Below are 22,363 nucleotides of genomic sequence, written 5' to 3' on the forward strand. Positions count from 1 at the left end.
TCCTGGCTTTCCACTACTGGGATCCCGATCAAATCATGCTTTTCTGAGAGTCGTTGGCTTTACAACCACAATAAATAAAATGAAGTGTTGAATTGAAAACAACAAGACCTGTGGTCGTGTCCTGTCTTGAGTTTACTTGTATGGACACTGGCTGTAAAATTCAAGCCTTAAGGTATTAGGCAATGATTTCTTGACATTTTCTTTCTCCCTCGCAGTCGTTCTATGACCTCATGCGGAAAATCCGCGAGCAGAAGGCGAAAGAAAACCAGAAACAGAACGGCAAGAGCAAGAGCAAAGACACACCGGGGCGGCATAAACGGAAGTGTGTCATCCTGTGAGGCTGTGTGATTGTTGTGCGTCCATACTGAATGTTTTCTAACCAAGTGGATGTTAATCTCATGTGTATTATACAAACAATGAAAAAAAAGTAAAGGGGTTTGGTAGCCAGTGGGTACATCGAGGTACTTTCAGGTGCTTTGGGTTTGGGAGTCATTAAGGGAAAGGGTACAGCAAGGCGCTTTTAGGTGATTTTGATTGAAATACAAGTATCTTATGAGAGCCTGAAAGGGGTACATCAAGGCGCTTTTAGGTGCTTTTAGTTAAATAAGAAGTATCTATGAAAGTCCGAAATGGGTACATTATGGCGCTTTTAGGTGCTTTTGATTGAATTAGAAGTATCTATAACAGTCCAAAATGGGTACATCAAGGCGCTTTTAGGTGCTTTTGATTGAATTAGAAGTATCTTCTCCTAGAACTATGAAACATACCTACATAAGATTTTCAAAATTCTTTCTACTTCGCCAGTCGTCTATAATTTTTCCAAAAGATATTCAATCATTGAAAAAAAAGAGACACCACTAAAAACTATATCATATTCTTGTCAACCTCTGAACATTTTTCTCATGGTTATTGGTTCACTTCCCTCATTATTTCAAAGCGCCTTAAACCTTGATGCGTGTAAAAAACTGACCCATATTTGAAGCATTTTTGAAGTTTATAAACTCTTAACCACCGCCTATAATTAGAATACTTTTAGTTTCATTGAATAAATATTCATTTATAGGAACAAATTTACACTTAGAGTTTGATTTTTGTCACATTTTAAGGACAAAAGATACATTTATTTCTGTAACTTATACTCTTCTAAAACTGACAAAATGATAAATTAACACTGACTTTGACCAAACCATTATACTGTTTAATCCGTTAAATGTGAACGTTATCCTTTATGTTGCCACATCTGCTAGACAAACTAATTTTTCTGATTTTATGACAATTTTTTGGTTGTAACGATATCTAAACAGAACGGTTACTTGTTTTTCTTATGAAATTGTAGGCATTAAACTAAAGAAGTCTACAACTCGGAGCCGGACTGTAACTGCAATTACAAAAGGGGGGGGGGGGGGGGTATGGCTTGAAGGAAGGAACCCTGACTAAGACTCGGTTATAATTTGTGGGCATTTCTGGTCGCCCTGCATTTTGGTTGAAGCCGTTTACAAATCCCTAAAGGAATCTAAAAGTAATGTCAACTAATCCACTTTTTTAAAAGATAATTCTTAAATGGGTGTTGCCCATTTATTTATTTTCTTCTAAAACTTCTGTCTTTTTTTGTCAAGTTTGGGCAGTTGTTTATTTGCTTGTTGTATGGGGTGTTTTTTTTTTTCATAGATGAAATTTTGTGTTGTTTGTGAAAATGTTCTTTTGTGATAAAATTGTTCACTCCATATCAAAACATCATTGTAACTCCTTGGTACACTAATTATGAAACATACTTGGACTTTTTCTTCACACTGTAATATTATTTATGTTTCTTTTTTTTTCTGAAAAAAATGTGGTTTAACCTGGCTGGAAATTGAAACGTGATTTTGAAAGTTGTGGTTTTACGTTTCTGACAAAGCCGTGATTTGGATCTTTGTGCAAATGTTGTATTTTGATTGAGTTAATATCTTGCATGCTAAGGTTGTATCCTTAGTAGTGGCTACGGCTACGGCTGTTGCTAGGTGTGTTGCTTTGGACGCCCTTTACTTCCAACGCATGATGACGTGGAAATCTAGCCAGAGCCGTAGCTGTATCCGCCAATATGGATAGACCTTACTTTAAATGAATAGCAAAATTCCACACGTTCTTGCATGGCATAATTACTGTTGCACTCGGCACCAAAGTATGGCGTAAAAAAAACTTTAAAAAAAACAAGTGCATGAAATGCAGCTGGGGGTGTTGTACAGGTTTAAGTTTGTAAATTGTTTGTTCCGCTGAGAAGAATTATGAATTTGAATTGGTTAATTAAAAAGATTATTTAGTTGAAATTAGTGGAGGAAAAAAAAACTTGGAATGAATTTAGTCCGGTTGGTTGGCAGAGGTGTAGACTGGTATCTTGATTTGTATATTTTGTAAGCGGGAATTTCTTGAAAGCCTTTATAAGATCACTAGAGTATGCTCAAATAATGGCATAAACCTGGTAAGCACACAATTTTGCTAAGTACAGAAAAAACCTGCTGAGCAGGAATAGGTTACCAGCCAAAATGCTGTATTGGTTCAACTGTTGTGATTGGTACCCTGCCAATATTTTGTTTTGCGGAGAAAGATGTTCTGCTTTATCAAACTGAACCTGTGTCTATATTGGTTGTTTTATGGTTGGTTGGTTAAAAGAAACCAGTTTGTACTTTTGGGGTTCCAGTAGCTGAAAAGGCACCTTTTTGTTTCCATAATTTGAGTCTTAACAAAACCACAGTCGACTGTCATAAAGCTGAGACATTTCTGGCATGGTGTTCTGGTTTATGATTTTGTTTGTGCCCTCAGAAAAAAATGGTACAAGATTAACGGAGTTTTAATTAAAGGCAAAGTATACCTTTGGTTTATGGAAACATTCAATTGTGTTTATCTTATTTAAATGAAGTTTTTGACACGATAAACTAACCTCTGTTTTAAGGTCATACATTTTTGGAGTGATTACCAAAGGCACCTCCCTTTGAAAGTCTGTGAAAGCCTATGCTCATCATATGCATAGAGGCCCAGGGGTGAATTTCACAAAGGTAGTCCTAACTTAGGACTAGTCCTAGGCAATACTAAGAGATAGGACCAGTCCTAAGTTAGGATGAGTTACTGGTCCTAACTTAGGACTGGTCCTATCTCTTAGCATTGCCTAGGACTAGTCCTAAGTTAGGACCTTTGTGAAATCCACCCCTGCTCCCAGTATAGTTGTCCTACTTTTTATGTTAAAAGTCAGTGTCATTCCTGTGCATTAGAAACCGTTTATACATACAACAACAGTAACATTGAACTTTTTATAAGCTTTGGTGTTTTAGCTGGTAAGCAGTTTTGGTTGTGTGCTGAGCAGCATAAGGAATGGCTCCTGTATGATGACCGAGTTTGGCACTGACTTGGGCTGTTAATAAATTGTGTGCAAATTGCTAACAGCTTAACAAATGCTGACAAGCTCTGAACGACTCTGTCGCTTTGAAAAGGGGAACCCAATTTCAGATTGTTGGTTTGCACAAATAATTAACCACAAACAAATTGCTGAGCACATTTAAATCTTGCTCAGCTGATATAGGTTACCAGCCGAATTTCATGCAGTTCAACATTGTCAGACTGGTTCTTTGCTTGCAGTTGGCTTTATAGCATTCTATTCTGTTGCTACAAATTGAAAACCGAAATGGCAGATATTTGATGAAAACTTTTTTTTTTTAAGTCTTCCTCCTTTACTAGACAAAGAAGCTTATTTAATCACATAATGAACAAAATTACGTCATTTAAAAAGTTAAACCGAGTATTGAATAGTAAAACTTAAATTTGTAATCAATCGACCAATCGTGGCTAGACTGTTTTACTCTTCCTCCAATTACAACTTGCCTTATAAACGAGAAATTTGTTACTTCTTCCCTGATTGGTCCATACAATTGCAGAATCTGATGGGCTTCCCTGACTAGGAAAACATTATTTAAAACAAACATTTGAAAGTTGTTTTCTTGTAATTGTAACTTTAATAGTTACATGTGGTTTAAGTTTGTATCATTTTGATTGTAAATGATGATTGTATATTCTTTATTTGTATATTTTTTCCTTTCTTCCCCCCCCCCCCACTATTGTAAGGTAATAGTAATGAAGCTAAAGTGGCATTATTATTTTTTGAGACAAAAACCTAATCAAGATTTATGAGTTACTTGCTAATGTATTGCATGTGTTGCACGACCTATTCTATTGGATTGTACATGTATTGTTGCTGTATGCATAAGTTAGGCAGCCATTTTGTTTTGATTTTTGTTTAGATGGCTTTAGTGGAGCTTCGTTTAAAACTGGTCTGAATTTCCGTGTTCTGTGTGGATTGAGTGCTGGCAAGCGCGCACATGCTTAAAAAAATGTGCGCACTTGACTTGATGAACTTTTTTAAGCCGACAGTTATTTTACTTTATTGGTGTCATGTCCAGTAAACTTTAGGAATCCTTGGAACATTTGGGGACATATAGGGGTGCCAAACTGCCAAAAGGTAGTTTTTATCAGAAAATGTCATTTGATGATATGAAGCTATTTACAAAAGAGTCAAACATCATTTTGTAAATTAACCATTCCACAAAGAGAATGTCGTACTAGCTTATTTCATTTTCTATAAGCACTTTAGAAAACAAAACTAGTTTGGCGCCCAAGACGGAACAGATTGGTACACTTCTCCATGTATTGCTTGTACATGCTTTTAAGAGCACAGGGAACCAGACTTGTTTTGAATGCAGCACACAGGCCAGGGCAATGGCTCAAAAGTCAGGTGCTGAAAGATATTATCAGCTATCAGTGGCTAATGAAGTCAGGGTACCCAGACAAAGATGGCCTCTGAAATAAAATGTAGCTGATTGGAACTGACTATCATCAAACTTGGTTTAGTGATTTTTGTTTTGTCTTGTAATGTTACGCCGTTTTCTTGCAAGCTTTACAAGAGGGTCATTAAAATTTGTGTATCTTTACAAGTTTTCTAGAAATGTTACTCTAAAAGCAAAGTATACCTTTGGTTTTTGAAATCGTTTGATTGTTTTAAAGGTACTGTACACATTTGGCAAATGTCAAAGACCAGTGTTCTCACTTGGTGTATCCCATCATAAGCATAAAATAACAAGCCTGTGAAAATTTGGGCTCAATCGGTCATCGAAGTTGCGAGAAAATGATGAAAGAAAAAACACCCTTGTTGGAGGAATGTGTGCCTTCAGATAGGAATAAAAGATTTCTCCTAGCTAGAAGTCTTTTAACATTTTAGTGAGAAATTACCACTTTCTCAATGTTTTATACTATCAACAGCTCTTCAATGCTCGTTACCAAGTCAGTTTTTAAGTTATGAATAAAAGACTTCTAGCAAGTCTTTTATTATTTTAGTGAGAAATTACCTCTTTCTCAAAAACTATGTTACTTCAGAGGGAGTCGTTTCCCACAATGTTTTATACATCAACAGCTCCCCAATGCTCGTTACCAAGTCAGTTTTTAAGTTAATGTTTGTTTTGAGTAATTACCAAACGTGTACCTTCCCTTTAACCCTATATAAATGTCCCTTTACAATCAAAATAACCTGTGCTCATTTCATTTTCCAAAAGATGGTAGCGTTTTTGAGATTTTGCAAACAAACTTAGATGGTTATGGCAAAGCAGGAAGAATAGTACGTAATTGAAAAAACACAATCTGAGAAACGTTACATGCAGAAACGTCTATCAGATTAGAATGTTTTTTTGAATCCCTTTCTCTAAAACCACACTCCTTGAAAAGGAATTGTTTCTCAAAATGGTATGACAGCGAAAACTGCGTCTTACCATAGAGAATGTAAAACATTTTCTTTCTCTATGTTCTTCTTACCAAATAAGATTTTATGGTCATTCTTTTTTGAGAAAATAACCAGAGGTATACTCTCCTTTTAAAGCATGGTAGTTTTCTTGTGCTATTTAGGGTGACTGGCCCTGTACTTTTTTGCATTCGTTCCAGTTGTTCTGTGCTGTAAACAACGTGTGTGGCACCCCATGTACATCTTGTTACTCTACATGGATTGATAGGAAGGAGGCCTACTAGTACTCAACTCATAACAAGGATCTTCATTATCATATATTTAGGGCGTAATGTCATTCTTACTGCAGAATTCTGCGCTTTATTTGGCCTGCTGCCGATTTCACAAAACACTAGGATTAATCCGATCTCGAGTTAGGAACTTGGGATGGGCTAATCTTCATAAGTCCTAAGATGAACCTAAAGTTAAGAGTTTGGTGAAATCAACGGCACAGCCCAATTTCATAAAACTGTTTAGCACAAACATTCCTTTGCTAAGCAAACAATGAGTGGGGTACCAGTCACGGCAGCGGTAAATGTACAGTATTTTAACTGGTAACCTTTTTTGCTAAGCACATGGTGATGGTTATGTCTGGGACCCATTGCTATTCTATCGATTTAGACACAAGGCGCCGTTTCATTGAACTGCTTCAGTACACAATTGTCCCGCTAACCATAACTTTGCAGGGAACCAGTGACAAGCAGTATACATTACAGTGTTAGCAATGTTTTTCTGTGCTAAGCAAATTAACATAATGGCTGTGGTCATAGCACTGGGCCTAATTTCATTAAGCTTGTATATTGGATCTAACCACTTTAGCCAATGTTCACTTTGCGTCTACGCTCTACTCAAAATCCATATTAACATCAACTTCAACTTCATGTATAATTCCTCTTTTGGTTTTTTCATCTTAAATTCTTCTCTTTAGAGAGTGTTCATAAAAGAGTAACAACATAAATGTTCACAGATTTGAACACAATGTACAAAGAATAAGACAATCTGGGTGGACAATTTCCTTTGAATAATCTTTGCTGGAAATAGTTTTTTAAAAGTAGTAAAACAATTAGTTTTTATCTCGCGAGTATAACACTCGATGTTTAAAAACGTAAAAACATATTTTTTTTTTCTTCTTCAATTTTTCTTATGACTACAACTTCAGGTTTGTTATTTCATGTGTACATGTATATGTTGGTTAACATCATGTGTGGATACTTGGGCCCAATTTCATAGAGCTGCTTAAGCACAACATTTTGCTTAAGCAAAAAAGTCCTTGCTTCGTAAAATCAAATTACCAGCCAAGACCCCACTCAATTGTTATGCTCAATAGCTAAATACCAGTCACAAGCAATGTATGTGGCATGAAATTTTTGCAAGTAACATGTGTAAAATAAGCAAGCTATTTTCGTGCTTAAGCAAATTTTGTGCTTAAGCAGCTCTATGAAATTGGCCCCTGGTCTTTGAAAATAACCAATGGACACATGTGCTATGTCATCCCAAATCAAATGAAATATTTAACTGTGATTGTGAAGAATAAAAAAGGTTCTCTTCTGTTATGAATTATTTAAGTAGAATAATTGTAGCTATAATTTCTCTCGGTATTATATGTGTATAGTTGTTAATAGTGCAATAGAGATCAATAAGTAGTTATCAATTAGTTATTTTACAAGTGCGCAGATTTTTAAACCAAAAATCATGGCTCAATAAGACCCATTTTTAAAAATTGGCCCAAAAACGAAATGGTCCCAAATCTGACAAAGGAACAAGTTTAACCCTTTGCAGATTTTTAAACCAAAAATCATGGCCCAAAAAGACCCATTTTTTAAAATTGGCCCAAAAACGAAATGGTCCCAAATCTGTCAAAAGAACAAGTTTAACCCCTTGCAGATTTTTAAACCCAAAATCGTGGCTCATAAAGACCAATTTTTAAAAATTGGCCCAAAAACGAAATGGTCCCGAATCAGTCAAAAGAACAAGTTTAACCCCTTGCAACTTTTAAACCAAAATTCATGGCTCAAAAAGGCCCATTTTTAAAAATTGGCCCAAAAACGAAATGGTCCCGAATCAGTCAAAAGAACAAGTTTAACCCCTTGCAACTTTTTAAAACAAAAACCATGGATCAAAAAGACCCATTTTTACAAATTGGCCCGAAAACGAAATGGTCCCAAATCAGTCAAAAGAACAAGTTTAACCCCTTGTAGTTTTTTAAAGAAGAAATCATGGCTCAAAAAGACCAATTTTTAAAAGATTTGCCCAAAAACGGAATGGTCCCAAATCAGTCAAAAGAACAAGTTTAACCCCTTGCAGATTTTTAAACCAAAAATCATGGCTCAAAAAGACACATTTTTAAAAATTGGCCCGAAAACGGAATGGTCCCAAATCAGTCAAATGAACAAGTTTAACCCCTTGCAGTTTTTAAACAAAAAACAATGGCTCAAAAAGACCCATTTAAAAAAATTGGCCAAAAAAACGAAATGGTCCCAAATCAGTCAAAAGAACAAGTTTAACCCCTTGCAGATTTTTAAACCAAAAATCATGGCTCATAAAGACACATTTTAAAAATTGGCCCGAAAACGGAATGGTCCCAAATCAGTCAAAAGAACAAGTTTAACCCCTGCAACTTTTAAAAAAAAAAATCATGGCTCAAAAAGACCCATTTCTTTAAAATTGGCCCAAAAACGAAATGGTCCCAAATCTGTCAAAAGAACAAGTTTAACCCCTTGCAGATTTTTAAACCAAAAATCATGGCTCATAAAGACCCATTTTTAAAAATTGGCCCAAAAACAAAATGGTCCCGAATCAGTCAAAAGAACAAGTTTAACCCCTTGCAGATTTTTAAACCAAAAATCATGGCTCAAAAAGACACATTTTTAAAAATTGGCCCGTAAACGGAATGGTCCCAAATCAGTCAAAAGAACAAGTTTAACCCCTTGCAGATTTTTAAACCAAAAATCATGGCTCAAAAAGACACATTTTTAAAAATTGGCCCGAAAACGAAATGGTCCCGAATCAGTCAAAAGAACAAGTTTAACCCCTAGCAACTTTTAAACCAAAATTCATGGCTCAAAAAGGCCCATTTTTAAAAATTGGCCCGAAAACGAAATGGTCCCGAATCAGTCAAAAGAACAAGTTTAACCCCTTGTAACTTTTAAACCAAAATTCATGGCTCAAAAAGGCCCATTTTTAAAAATTGGCCCGAAAACGAAATGGTCCCGAATCAGTCAAAAGAACAAGTTTAACCCCTAGCAACTTTTAAACCAAAATTCATGGCTCAAAAAGGCCCATTTTTAAAAATTGGCCCGAAAACGAAATGGTCCCGAATCAGTCAAAAGAACAAGTTTAACCCCTTGCAACTTTTTAAAACAAAAATCATGGCTCAAAAAGACACATTTTTACAAATTGGCCCGAAAACGGAATGGTCCCAAATTAGTCAAAAGAAAAAGTTTAACCCCTTGCAGTTTTTTAAACCAAAAATCATGGCTCAAAAAGACACATTTTAAAAATTGGCCCAAAAACGAAATAGTCCCGAATCAGTCAAATGAACAAGTTTAACCCCTAGCAACTTTTAAAAAAAAAATCATGGCTCAAAAAGACCCATTTCTTTAAAATTGGCCCAAAAACGAAATGGTCCCAAATCAGTCAAATGAACAAGTTTAACCCCCAACAACTTTTAAACCAAAATTCATGGCTCAAAAAGGCCCATTTTTTAAAAAATTGGCCCGAAAACGAAATAGTCCCGAATCAGTCAAAAGAACAAGTTTAACCCCTGCAACTTTTAAAAAAAAAAATCATGGCTCAAAAAGACCCATTTCTTTAAAATTGGCCCAAAAACGAAATGGTCCCAAATCTGTCAAAAGAACAAGTTTAACCCCTTGCAGATTTTTAAACCAAAAATCATGGCTCATAAAGACCCATTTTTAAAAATTGGCCCAAAAACAAAATGGTCCCGAATCAGTCAAAAGAACAAGTTTAACCCCTTGCAGATTTTTAAACCAAAAATCATGGCTCATAAAGACCCATTTTTAAAAATTGGCCCAAAAACAAAATGGTCCCGAATCAGTCAAAAGAACAAGTTTAACCCCTTGCAGATTTTTAAACCAAAAATCATGGCTCATAAAGACCCATTTTAAAAAATTGGCCCAAAAACAAAATGGTCCCGAATCAGTCAAAAGAACAAGTTTAACCCCTTGCAGATTTTTAAACCAAAAATCATGGCTCAAAAAGACACATTTTTAAAAATTGGCCCAAAAACAAAATGGTCCCAAATCAGTCAAAAGAACAAGTTTAACCCCTTGCAGATTTTTAAACCAAAAATCATGGCTCAAAAAGACACATTTTTAAAAATTGGCCCGTAAACGGAATGGTCCCGAATCAGTCAAAAGAACAAGTTTAACCCCTAGCAACTTTTAAACCAAAATTCATGGCTCAAAAAGGCCCATTTTTAAAAATTGGCCCGAAAACGAAATGGTCCCGAATCAGTCAAAAGAACAAGTTTAACCCCTTGCAACTTTTTAAAACAAAAATCATGGCTCAAAAAGACCCATTTTTACAAATTGGCCCGAAAACGGAATGGTCCCAAATCAGTCAAAAGAACAAGTTTAACCCCTTGCAGTTTTTTAAACAAAAAACAGCGGCTCAAAAAGACCCATTTTAAAAAATTCGCCAAAAAAACCGAAATGGTCCCAAATCAGTCAAATGAACAAGTTTAACCCCTTGCAGTTTTTAAACAAAAAATGATGGCTTAAAAAGACCCATTTCTTTAAAAAAAGGCCCGAAAACGAAAAGGTCCCGAATTAGTCAGAAGAACTCTGGTTCCCAATGTCAAATCTATTCGCCTGCATACAATCAACCAGTGCAGTTTGACAATGTTTGACCCCTTGCAAACTGGAGACAGTACATTACAGAAATTTAAAATATTCAGAACATAATTCTGAGACTTTCCTACATTATTACGAACAAAAAGGGTCCTTTATAAGTGGTAATAAAATATTTAAGGCTGTGTTAAACCACCGTTTAAAACCTTGCAGGGCCGTGGTCCTGCGATAAAGGACCTATACATTCTAAGGCCACGTCCCTCCTGGTTTTAAACTTCCATATTATAATACCTTATTACTGTTCTTATGTTTAAACAAGGCCAATGTAATAAGTTTTTCACTGCTGTTTATGTCCGCGGCTTGCACCCTTGAAAGTGCACTCCATTTTATTTGTTTTGACACGTTTGACATGTACGTCTTGCATGCATGCATGGTATAACTTTGTTTTTTTCAACTGAATACATAAAGCACTGCATCTTACAGTGCTTATATAGTTGATAATAGAAACAAAACAATGTCTGCAATTTGTTGATTTGTTCATGTTCACTCCATGTAATTGTTAAACAAATGTTGTATTATGTCTTTTGTTGCCTGCGTATTACCTCTGTTCTCCAAACCATGTCAAGGCTGTGAACGATTGAGCCCCATTTCATAAAATTGTTGGCAGAGGATACTACTTGACAAACTTTTTTGCTTAGCGAAAATTGAGCGGGCACCAGTCACAATGTAAATTTAATGTTATTTTTCCCAGCAACCTGTTTATGTTAAAACTTGATAAAGAAAAACAATTTTCATTTCTTCTCTTTTGTGTATATTGGCTCCTAATTATTTTGCATGTTAATTTGCACAGATGTATAACAAAATGTGTCAGCCCAAGTAATTTATTTTTAAATCATTGTTAATTCTGCTTTGCTGGAATGTTCACTTACATAATAATATCAGTTGTTGTTATCATACACTCAGTTCCTAGACATACAAAGGTTGTGGGTTTGAATCCCACTCGAGTAATATGCCTTTTAAGTTATTGTTCACAGATCTAGGGCAAGTTCTGAGCTAATACAGTGCTTAATCAATGCTTACACAAACTGCTTAAAGAGTAGAACATGGACCTATGATAACTATCTAAATTACTGGTTAGAGACATGCCTTACGAACGTAACACACCACTAATGGTGGCACTGAACTGTAAAGAAAATGAACAAAGACAAACCTATTTGCAAAGTCCTCATGTGGCTGGTTACAGACTAAAATGTATGCAAAATAAATGGGTTTTAATCAATTATTTGAGAAGAACATTTCAAAGAAACTTACTCTGATTTGGTGTAAGAATGCATTCCCCTTAAAAGAAATCCCTTCATCCCCAGAATATGTCATGCCTTCAGCCCTCCACACATATGGTGTTACCTGGCCACATCCAAAAGACAAAATCACCCTAGCCTAGCTTTCTCTGCCTACAGCTAGCTGTAAGATTTAAGAACTAAAGAATGCTGTTGAAGAAAAGGACTTTGTGAATAACTGGGCCATGCTGCAAGTGTATGATGTAACTAAACAAAGGGGAATAGGCTCAATGGGCGTTGCCGAAAGAATGTAGTCACACAGGTGATGTTTCAATGTGTATGCATTGACAAAGAATCCTAGTTCAAAGGCAAAAAGGTGGTTTTTTATCTCTACAAGACATTGTCCAGGCCCCAATTTAACAGAGCTGCTAAGCACAACCATTTTCTTTGCATGAAATTTCTTCCTTGTGATTACCAACGAAATTTTGATTTGGTGCATATTGCTTGTTACTGGTATTCAGCTGTTGTTTGCTTATCCTAAAATCAATCAAATTTGGTTAGTAATCCTGTTTTTATCAAGGCAAACATTTCATGCTTAGCAAATTGTTGCGCTTAGCAGCTCTATGAAGTTGGGCCCAGGGCACAATTCGATAGGGCTGTTAAGCAGAAAAGAACTGCTTAAACAAAGTATGTCCAAAACAAAAACTGAGTGGGCAACCAGTCACAATAATGTAAGTGTTATGTTGGCTGGTAACCTGTTTCTGTTAAGCAAGACTCTGTGCTTAGCAAGTTATTGTGCTTTCAGGCTTTATGAAATTGGGGCCCAGTTTCATAGAGCTGCTTAATCAGAAAATTCTGCTTAACAATTTAGCAGAAATTAGCAGGATACCAGTCACAAATTGTACATGTGACATTCTATTTTTTGTTGGTAATCTTAATCTGGTAACATTTATGTTGCTGTTAGCTCCTTGTTGTACATACACAACTAAAAACTAGCTAAGCAGGAAACTGTGATTACCAGAATATGATAATCTAGTTATCTGGTTATACGACTTACCATGACTGTAAACAGGTTAAGCTTATTTATAAACCGAATGTAAAGCTAGATAACCTAGTTACTTAACTAAATAGCTGATGTTAAACCTGACTATTGACTTTTAAAATATTACTTTGTACCTTTAAAAAGTGTATAGCCAAGCCACATAGATACTTGTATTGAGGGGATACAACTGGACACAAAAATTAACCAGTATATGTATAGGTTAACTCAAACTGATAAACTATTGATGAATAATTGTAAAGGCATGTTTAAAGTAAAGGATGCAAGCACTGAAACCGGAAAAGAGAAAAAAGTAATTCAATTTATCACTATTGGTAATTCCCCAAATAATTAGTAGCGTAAAACCTTTCTTGGTGACGAGCAATGGGCAGAGGTTGATGATATATAAAACATTGTGAGAAATGGCTCCCTCTGAAGTGCCATAGTTTTCGAGAAAGAAGTAATTTTCGACGAGTTTGATTTCGAGACCTCAAGTTTAGAACTTGAGTTCTCCAAATCAAATATCTAAACGTTCACAACTTCTTGTGACAAGGGTATTTTTTCCTTCATTATTAACTCGCAAGTTCGATGACCGATTGAGCTCAAATTTTCACAGGTTTGTTATTTTATGCATGTGTTGAGATACACCAACTGTAAAGGCTAGTCTTTGACAATTACCAATAGTGTCCACTGCCTTTAAGTGTTCACATAGCACTAACTATGAATCTGTCAAACTGTCTGAACATTTGTTAAATATTTGTATATGTAAATGTATCATTGAAGATTTATATAATTTGCACTTAACCTAATAATTACTTTTCAAATATATCTCCTTTGTACATTACCTTTTAATAATATCAGTTTTACACTGGCTAAACTAGCTTACACTCGTAGTAGCTATAAACTGGTTTAAGCATAGAGACCAGTTTAGTGTTAGTTTTACACTGGTTAAACTATACTAGTAAAACCTTTAGTAACTGCTCAGCTGGTTCATTCAACTGATGAAGTGTAGTGATTAACTAATCCATGAGTAGATTCAGTTAATCCAGGAATAGATTAACTAATCCAGGAATAGATTAACTAATCCAGGAATAGATTAACTAATTCAGGAACAGATTAACTAATCCAGAAATAGATTTACTAATCCAGGAGTAGATTAAGTTAATCCAGGAATAGATTAACTAATCCGGGATTAGATTAACTAATCCAGGAGTACCTTAGTTATAAGAAATAGATTTTGTAATTGTAAAAAGTAGTATTGCATTTCCCTATTGGCCGTAGATTGAAATAAAAAAGTAGCATCGCATTGATACAAAACTAACTTGTCTATTGTGTTTTGAATCTACGTTTTAAATGCATCCTCTGATTTGATCGAGTCAACTCAGTCTAAAAACCAAGGTGTTGGAGCTGTATTTTAATTTTGTATACGTTTTTTTTAAAGTCTGTTTTCTCTTTGAGCTATTACAGCTAGACTGCGGCTAAGACTGCGGCTAAGACTGCGGCTAAGACTGCGGCTAAGACTGCGGCTAAGACTGCGGCTAAGACTGCGGCTAAGACTGCGGCTAACCTGCGCACAATTGTAGTACAAGAGTCAAGCTCAAAGTGATACACAAATTACACAGTACATGTACATACATGTGGGTTTACACCGTCTTTTTTATGGGGGGGGGGGGGAGGGGCGGGAAACCGTGACTGCCTTGAGCAAGTCTATCCTGTGCTTTGCTATCACATGTCAAATGATGTTGTTGTTTTGATGCTTTGTTTACTCTAGTCGTAGTCTTGAGTTGCTGTTATCTTGAGCAAGTTGTAATCAAAACTCAAATGCGCTTATTGTAAGCCAATAGGGCTCCCTCTACAGACACGAAGCTGATTTTGGGGCATGATAAGACTATTATGAACTACATCAAGTGTTAGATCTCATAAGGAGTTTCAAAGCTTACTCGCACGCACTCCAACATCTTATTTCTTCATCGCCCCTATTAATCTTGTTATTTGTGATAAAAATAATGTTGGATGTGCAATGAAATAAACAAATAAACAAAGAAATACATACACAAATAAATAAGTAAATAAAAGTAAGGCTGTCTGAGTGGGCTTAACTACTTTTCATAAACTCATTATTTAAATTTATGGTTTATGAGCAGTGAAAATCTGCTAAATAAACGTCAATCTTTAGGCCAGCTCGCCTACTCCGGTAGAATCAAATCGAGAAGGTGTTTGACATTAGTAAATAACAAATGTGTTTTTTAGAATGTGGGGTCACAAGTGGGTTCGTTATTTCATGTATATGGTTGTTGACCAAAAACTTGAACACTGTTTTGTCCGCTATACAAATCTAGTATAATACCCTTAACATTGGTACAAGGTAAAACACAAACAAACAAACAAACAAAGGTTGACATGGGACTTCTTAAATGAGAGCCATGAACAAAGAGTAATTATTCATATATTCATAATAAATGTATAATTTTTCTTTTAACAAAGTTATGTACCAATTAAAATACACAACCGTAGACTTTGTATAACATTAAAAACTAGTCGTTCTAACATGGGTTGTATGAGCCCACTGCACAATACCATTCAGCCAACTTCAAGGTTAACATCATTTCATTGGAAAGCGACCATCTGTATTCGTAAAATTATTTCCTCCTTTTTAAACCTGTATGCTTACTTAAATGCACTGTACACGTTTGGTAATTGTCAAAGACCAGTGTTCTCACTTGGTGTATCCCATCATAAGCATAAAATAACAAGCCTGTGAAATTTGGGCTCAACTGGTCATCTAAGTTGCGAGAAAATGATGAAAGAAAAAACACCCCTGTTGGACGAATTTGTGTGCATTCATATAGGAATAAAAGACTTCTAGCTAGAAGTCTTTTACTGTTTTAGTGAGAAATTACCTCTTTCTCAAAAACTACATTACTTCAGAGGGAGTCGTTTCCCACAATGTTTTATACTATCAACAGCTCTCCACTGCTCGTTACCAAGTCAGTTTTTAAGTTAATATTTGTTTTGAGTAATTACCAAACGTGTACCTTCCCTTTAAAAGGGACTGTGTATATTTGGTAACTGGAACACACCGTTTGTTTCAATTCTAAATAGTTATAAGATTTACACGTATTATTATCATTTCAAAAGATGGTAGTGCCATTTTGAATCATCGCCTGAATATCTGGAGGGGTTTTATCCACACAGGAAGAATAATCTACAACTGGAATACACAATCTGAGAAATGTTACCGTCAGTAACACTTCTCAGATTCAAACTTTGGCGGATAACAATACGATATATATTTTTTTCCATAACTGCAGTATTTCAAAGGGAAAATATTCTAATAATTAATGCATTATACTAACTCAGGTTTGTATTGCTATCAATTTTCAGAGTCATTACCAAACGTGTACAGACCCTTTTATACAACAAAATATTGTCCAGATAACCATTTTCTGTTCCAAAACTGCAACCCTCGGAATTTAAATTGTATTTGTTAGCACTAGGTATAGACCGTATCCAATAACGCCCTTTGATGCTATGAAAGTGGCCATTATGTCGGGCAGGCCATATGCGCATCTAAACGCGTACATCAATGATGCACGCAGCGTCCCCGGTTTGATATACATGGCACCATAGATATAGAATAGAACAACTAGATCTGCCGCGCTTACATTCATGTACGCATGTTCTGGCAATAGGGCCGCCATGGCCTATCTCCCATGTTCATTTTTTGTGCGTTGCCGTCAGCACGTGACTTTTTGCCGTCAGCATGTGACATTTAGCGCGTCAAAGGCCTATCTCCCATGTTGGTTTTCGCGCGTAACATTTCGAACGTGAAATTTTTACCGCGTCCATGGCGAACCAAAACTTGTTCTACACAAGCAATGGCGCGTATGCACGCGCGGCCGATCTAGTTATTATAATTCTACATCTATGTATGGCACACGCACTCGCTCACAGTCGCCACGTTGAAGGGCAGGTATTTGAATTGTGACGTCATATTCAATATAGTCTATAGCCTGCCGCTTCTATCTAAATTATACAAAAATATTACTTAGGTACCTGATATAAGTAAAATGAATACAATAATAACAAATACTGCAAAATCATAAATTGCAATAGATTTTTCTTAGAAGAGTAGAAAATTTAGCAACCACATTTTAGCAGTAAGTCAGAAATGTTCAAATAATCAACTTTTAACTGGAAAGATTCACCGCGTAAAGTTTGTGTGCAACTTTTGCCTCCACTTTTTTGGTGCAGCAACACCACTAATAAGCCAATTGTGTGTTAGATTTGAATATTTTCAGGTACAATGATGTCCTTGATCACAAGTTACCACTTAAATTCCTCAGACTGTCGAGACAGTTGCTATGTCACATGATTCGGGGCAAGCTTTTTGCGTAGTTACGTAAGAGACGGTGAGCACTCCAACACAGAATTCTGAATGGATTTGTACGGCACAATGGTACCAGGGTTTGCTCATCTGGAGGTTGCTATACAAAGCTTGCCTCGAACCATTTGACATAGTAACTGTCTCTGTAGTATGAGGAATTCAAATGTAAGCGGTACATTGTGACTAAGCAAGTCATTATACCAGACATTATTCAAATCTGGTGACCAGCCTTAATGTTGCACTTTCCCAAGCTCAATGATGCCCCAGCCATACTTGGACATAGTTGACAAAGAAACAACCAAATGGGACCTGCAATTTGAATCCCATTGAACACAATATGGAAGCGTTTAGATAAAGAAGACTACAAAATACTGCCAAGTCAGAAACATGTACAGAAAATAACAAAAAGCCTAGTATAGATCATTCCATTTTAGGTAAGTTCATAGGTCATGTACCAATGTTTCCAAACTTACTGCAACCTTTTCACGCTCACACAGACAAAATAATAATAATAGATTGTTTTATAGCGCTTTATCACACGCTTGGGTGCGTATTCGCGCTCAGTATTTTGTCCTGCAAGGTATTTGAAGCTCTAGTCATCATCATCAGGAGACTGAAGAGTTTGAGAGATGTGGGGTGTCGTGGCCGAGCGGATGAGAGCACTCGAGCTCTGGTGCTTGAGTTCAGCTGTGTGTGGGTTCGAACCCCGGTCGGGACACTTGTGTCCCTGAGCAAGACACTTAACTATAATTGCTTCTCTCCACCCAGGGCTGAATGGGTACCTGTGAGGACAGAGATGGTTCTTGTGATTGATTGGTTTTGCCGAGTAGCGCATATTAGTGTTGCACAGGCTGCGTACTCCCCAACAGGGAGCTGAGATGGTTTAAGGAGTGAATTAAGGCCCAGTGACCAGGGGTAATAATGTTGGAAGCCCTTTGAGACACCCTCCGGATATAAAGACTGGTCATTATTAAGTCTTTTAAGTGATGAGACCAATTCCTTTATAGCACCATGTGATGTTTTACACGGTGCTGTGGTGACAATATGCAGCCAACCAAACCAGGAACACCGGGGCGAACCCCTTCTGTTTTCGATAAGTGCACTGGGTTCTCTTACATGCATTACACCCATATGAGCCCAAGGCTCTAGGTCCCAACCCAAGGGCGCAGCTAGTGTCACGACCGGGACTTGAACCCACACTCTGCTGATCAGAAACACCAGACTTGAGTCCAGTGTTCTAATATCCACTCAACCACGACACGGCACTTACATAGGGCACGTCATTGGTCAGAATTGGCGTAGTGTGTAACAAAATAGTATTTTACATTTTATAATGGGTGAAACATTGGTACATACAGGACTCCCAAATGGATTTGTCTATAGTCTTCACTGTGAACTTGTACAAAAAGCTCCATGAAAGTTAAACACTCAACTGGAATTGCACCTTTCTCTTTTATGTGTTAATCTAGAAATTGTTTGAAAAATAAAAGCAGCATTTTTCTGTTTGTACAATTTGTTTCCAGAATTTAAGACTGGCTTTCTGTTTCCATAGAAACTTAAGGCACTTCAATCAACATGATTAGGTGTATCATGCACTCATCATTTGAGTCTAGTTCCCAATGTGCAATAACTATTGTAGATAATGGATGTCTTTACATAGAAAGGTACCAGGCTAGCGATTAAAATAAGTCAAGATGGCTGAATATGATACAAGCCAAAAGCCTGGTTCATTCTGCCTGTGCATATTTTGTGGGAGGCAAATTTCCTTTCATCACAATTGGAAATGGGGCGCTGACTGCTTATTTGTGTTTTGTTTTGTTTTCATTCATTTAGGAGTTTTTGCTGAATTACAACCTGAGTCTTGTCACAATACAATGTTGTTTCTTACCATCCAATGATAGGAAAACTTGAATTCTTCCATCAACCACCTCATGTTTGTATTGGCTAGTTCATACACTGTAGCTAGTTCGTGGCTTCTAGGTAACGCCCTCTATTGGTGAAATAGTCACAAACAATAACTATAAAACTGTCTTGTACCAAGACTAGTCCATCCTCCCTGTCGGTACCTCAATACATCCTCGTTTTTCAGTACTCTAACTATTACCGGTATCAAAAAGTTATTTATTTGAAGAGATATATATACACAGATATTATTCTATAATTACAAATATAACCTGTTCAAGTTTCCATCCAGGTCACCGGGGTTGATTTTACAAATCACTAAGATTCATCTTAAGCGAGCCAGGAGAAAACCTATTAATTTCATAAACACACATCACAATCATGTGACTGCATTATTAAATGTACATCATAAAATAACTATATTTATGTCAATTACAATATATGATACCATTTCCTAATACCTTTTTTTGTGAAACCTTAAACCAAGGCTAATGTTTCATCAAGCTGTCAAACAGAAATTACTGCTCAGCAAATTGGTTTGCTAAGCACCAGTCACAATAATGTACAGTTTATGGAATTAGTCAAGACAATGACCAGGGAATTGTACTAGAAGTGTTACCAACCAAAAATCAGACCTGACTTTGGTTGGCAAAACCTGTTCAGAAATCAAAATCACCCTTCAAAATAACAATCACTCGTCAAAATCGGGTAGTAAAATCCAAAATGATTAAGAAATCAAAATCGGGTGATTTTGGATTTGGGTTCAATGATTTTGGTAGAGGGCCCTGTCCCAAATCTAATCACTTTGGCTGCTTGGTACTCAGTTAGCCAGAGATCTGCCGCTGAGCCCATGTCCAATTAACCATTGACCTCACATCATTTCATATGGCTTTCATCATGACTCTGGAGATTCGCAGTTAAATCCAATGTACATATGTATTCATATAAACCAATACCTGTCCAGTCCTCATACTTGCAGATAAGGACAGTGGATCAGTTTAGTATAGTACTTAGTTCTCCCAACTGGACTTTTATCACTTGTATAAAACAATCATGAAAAACATCAATAAACGTCAGAATTCCTATCACCTAATCCTCATATTACTCAGCCTAAACATCAAAATGCCTCAAAACAATCCCATTTTACAGAATTACATAGAAATCTATTTTCTATTCTTTCATCAAAAATATATCAGGTCAGAATTCCCCGAGTGTATAAAATTCAATTTTTTTTTAATTTTTTTTTTTTTTGGGGGGGGCAATATGCCAATAGAGGGCGCTATTTAATATCCTGAGCAATCTTGATGGAGTTTGGAATGTCATTGGATGATTTAGACTCGATGATGTGGACAAGCTCCGGGACTTTAAGGTCTCCCTTAGTGATGCGATCGCACGCCGAGATCAAGTCATAATTGATTTGATCGGTAACGACCGAGTCTTGTTTGTACTCGGGATGTTCCGAGACAAAGTTCCTTATCCAGGTTGCTAGTGTCATCAGTTTGCCTGAAAAAAAAAAATCCATTCTAATTTCAAATTTTATGCAAAAAGAAGTTAAAGGCACCGGCCGCTTTTTGTAATTACTCAAAATACATATGAGCATAAAACTCCTTTCAACCTGTTTGGTAATTGTCAAAGACCAGTCTTCTCACTTGGTGTATCCCATCATATGCATAAAATAACAAACTTGAGAAAATCTTGTCAAAGTTGTGAGAGACTAATGGAAGAACAAACACCCTTGACGCACAAGTTGTGTGCTTTCAGATGCTTGAATTTGAGACCTCAACTGAGTTCTCGAATTCAATTCAAATATTTTAGTGATCAATTATTTCTTTCTCAAAAACTACGTTACTTCAGAGGGAGCCGTTTCTCACAATGTTTTTTACTATCAACAGCTTTCCACTTCTTGTTACCAAGTAAGTTTTGATACTGACAACTATTTTGAGTAATTACCAAAAGGGTCCAGTGCCTTTAAAGTTTTTAATAACTCTTAGGACTAGTTGTTAGGACTATCTATGTGCCTTTAAAAGAGATACACATATGAGTTCAAATTTTATATTTTAATGTTAAAGGAGCGTTACAGAATTGGTAAGAAACAAAAACCGTGAAGATCACAGATTTACATAAAACTTACACGGTCTAATGATCATGATAGTAGAAAACATCCCTTGAATGTATAAATAATCTAATTTCGCGTTAGGAGTTTATCGCTCAGTGAGTGTTTTATTCATTTTTATTTTGGCATCGATGCAATGCAAAATTTGTAATTGGTTTTTCACTATTCTCTCGTGACCCAGATGGCCGATCGATCTCAAACTTCCACAAGTTTGTCAGTTTGTATATGGTGGATCACAAAATGTGCTTACACTGCCAGCAACTTTTCTTTGCTAGCAAAACCAATTCTGTAATGTTCCTTTATAATAAGACTTACCCGAGGCTCGGTCCGAGATGAATTTCAGGTAACACATGATTGTACACCTTGTATCTAGATCCGTCTCTACTGTACTGACGTACTGGTTTATAAGAGGTATCAAACCTGGGAACTCGCCCTGTCCATCACCTAATGGTCCTCCATTGATTATTGTATTTACACTCATCAAACATTGCTCCTTCTCGATTGGACAGTCACATGAACCTGGAGTTGAAAGGTCAAGGGTCAAACGGTTGATAGGCATTATAATTGGTTCTTGATATTAAACCTTTAATAATAATAATAATAATATTAATATTATAAGTTATCACGAGTGGAATACGGAAAAATATAGCGCTTCTGCCTCCTATATCCAAAGAGGCCAAAGGCCGAGTTGGATATGGGAGGCAGATGCGCTATATCTTCCGTATTTCCATGAGCGTGCGTGTGATAACGTGTTAATCTCCAAGCAAACTTGGCGCGTGACCATAGAACACACAAGACGCAGGTAGTGATATTAGCCGTGCAATATAGGTTTTTAACACCCCTCCATTCTGCGAACCTGATCGGAGGATTAGCGCGTACTTGAAGATAGAATTATATATTTGGTTTGCGGTACACCATGTGTGTATCTACTTGCCAGGTCGAGTTTGTTCTTTAGAGAACCGTCTTGATATGTATTCTACAACTGCGGAGTAGATTTAACGGATTGTTCGGGAGACTTCTCAGTTCTGAAAAGAACTGTC

General features: G+C 36.4%; 2 protein-coding genes across 5 annotated transcripts in view; one reads left to right on the forward strand and one right to left on the reverse strand.

The window, feature by feature from the left end:
• Nucleotides 1-6,167, forward strand: part of LOC117300803 (ras-related protein Ral-A-like) — a 33,721-nt gene extending 27,554 nt beyond the window's left edge. Inside the window, exons 5-6 of one of the 3 annotated variants that reach the window (XM_033784619.1) lie at nucleotides 216-353; nucleotides 5,956-6,167. In XM_033784619.1, the coding sequence (XP_033640510.1) occupies nucleotides 216-338 (123 nt within the window). In that variant the 3' untranslated portion in view covers nucleotides 339-353; nucleotides 5,956-6,167. Of the gene's footprint in view, nucleotides 1-215; nucleotides 849-5,955 lie in introns of those variants that run through there. The other 2 variants (XM_033784617.1, XM_033784618.1) reach the window with 2 other exon arrangements.
• An 11,903-nt stretch (nucleotides 6,168-18,070) lies between these two features.
• The window catches only part of LOC117300984 (glutamate--cysteine ligase catalytic subunit-like), a 35,407-nt gene continuing 31,114 nt past the window's right edge, over nucleotides 18,071-22,363 (reverse strand). For both annotated transcript variants that reach the window (XM_033784859.1, XM_033784858.1), the window contains exons 14-15: nucleotides 21,639-21,842; nucleotides 18,071-20,713 (exon numbers count right to left, since the gene is read on the reverse strand). In XM_033784859.1, coding sequence (XP_033640750.1) covers nucleotides 20,490-20,713; nucleotides 21,639-21,842 — 428 coding nt within the window. In that variant the 3' untranslated portion in view covers nucleotides 18,071-20,489. The remainder of the gene's footprint in view (nucleotides 20,714-21,638; nucleotides 21,843-22,363) is intronic.

Source organism: Asterias rubens, chromosome 16, assembly GCF_902459465.1.
Source record: "Asterias rubens chromosome 16, eAstRub1.3, whole genome shotgun sequence".
In the NCBI taxonomy this organism is placed as follows: Eukaryota; Metazoa; Echinodermata; class Asteroidea; order Forcipulatida; family Asteriidae; genus Asterias; species Asterias rubens.